This window comes from Arachis duranensis, chromosome 3 (assembly GCF_000817695.3).
Source record: "Arachis duranensis cultivar V14167 chromosome 3, aradu.V14167.gnm2.J7QH, whole genome shotgun sequence".
In the NCBI taxonomy this organism is placed as follows: Eukaryota; Viridiplantae; Streptophyta; class Magnoliopsida; order Fabales; family Fabaceae; genus Arachis; species Arachis duranensis.
This window is the reverse complement of record NC_029774.3, coordinates 117,389,906-117,390,832: the sequence shown is the minus strand read 5'-3', so window position 1 is coordinate 117,390,832 and position 927 is coordinate 117,389,906. Positions and strand designations below refer to the sequence as shown.

At 37.0% G+C, this 927-nt stretch overlaps 1 protein-coding gene across 1 annotated transcript in view; it reads right to left on the bottom strand.

The window, feature by feature from the left end:
* Window positions 1-744: 744 nt before the first annotated feature.
* LOC107480438 (uncharacterized) overlaps window positions 745-927 on the bottom strand; it is a 1,795-nt gene continuing 1,612 nt past the window's right edge. Inside the window, exon 2 of the mRNA XM_021136985.2 lies at window positions 745-876. Coding sequence (XP_020992644.2) covers window positions 745-876 — 132 coding nt within the window. The remainder of the gene's footprint in view (window positions 877-927) is intronic.

Genomic DNA, 927 nt, shown 5'->3' with positions numbered 1-927 from the left:
ATAAATAGTATTAGCATTTTTATAGGAAAAAGGAATTACTAGTGTGGTGTGGGTTGTGGCACGTAGGGTCGAAGGTGAAGGCTTCTCCCCACATGCCTCTGCCAATTAAGTGCCAAGCACAATATCATGGTAAACATGCATGCATGCATGTATGAGTAGGTCATCATGGCCCATCCCAAACAATTATCCATTTTCTACAACCTGTAAAGTTTTTTTTTTTATTATTATTATTATTATCAGCATTAACACTTCATTGTGCTGTGGAAATTCTCAAACTAAGTAGTGAATTAACTGATTATACTTTTCTCTGTTACAGATGACAATGATAAAATAAATGAAGTCAAGCGGCCACCTCCTCACATGCGCTGGCCTCATATGAAAGCCAATCAGGTTCATGGGCTTAATTTGAGGGAAATTGGGGGTGGTTTTCCCAGACACCATCGTGCGCCATCTATACGTGCTGCTTGCTATGCAATTGCAAAGCCTTCTACCATGGTACAGAAAATGCAAAATATCAAGAGGATAAGAGGACACCGTAATGCTGTCTATTGTGGTAGGTTATTCTTTGTAGTGCTAAATAATCTAGCTTATGTTTAGAATTTTTCTGTAACTTTGTTGTCCTTGTACTTTTCCTGAAATAAGAATTTACGTTGTTTCTTTTTCTTTTCCTTTAAGGGTTACAGTAGAGTAGAGATACATAGTTGGGGAAGGCCATATTATATATATATTTAATGGGTAGCTGTCTTATTTAAAAGATGATAGAGGCAGAAATAGCTTACTGTGAGAAATGTCATAATTGATCCTTCTATTGTCTCTTTCTCCTCCTAAGGCAAGGGACAAAGCACAATTAGGGGTGAATAAAAACACTTGAACATGCTAAAGACAATTAACCACAAGGAAGACGGAAAGATATAATCCGGTAAAAGT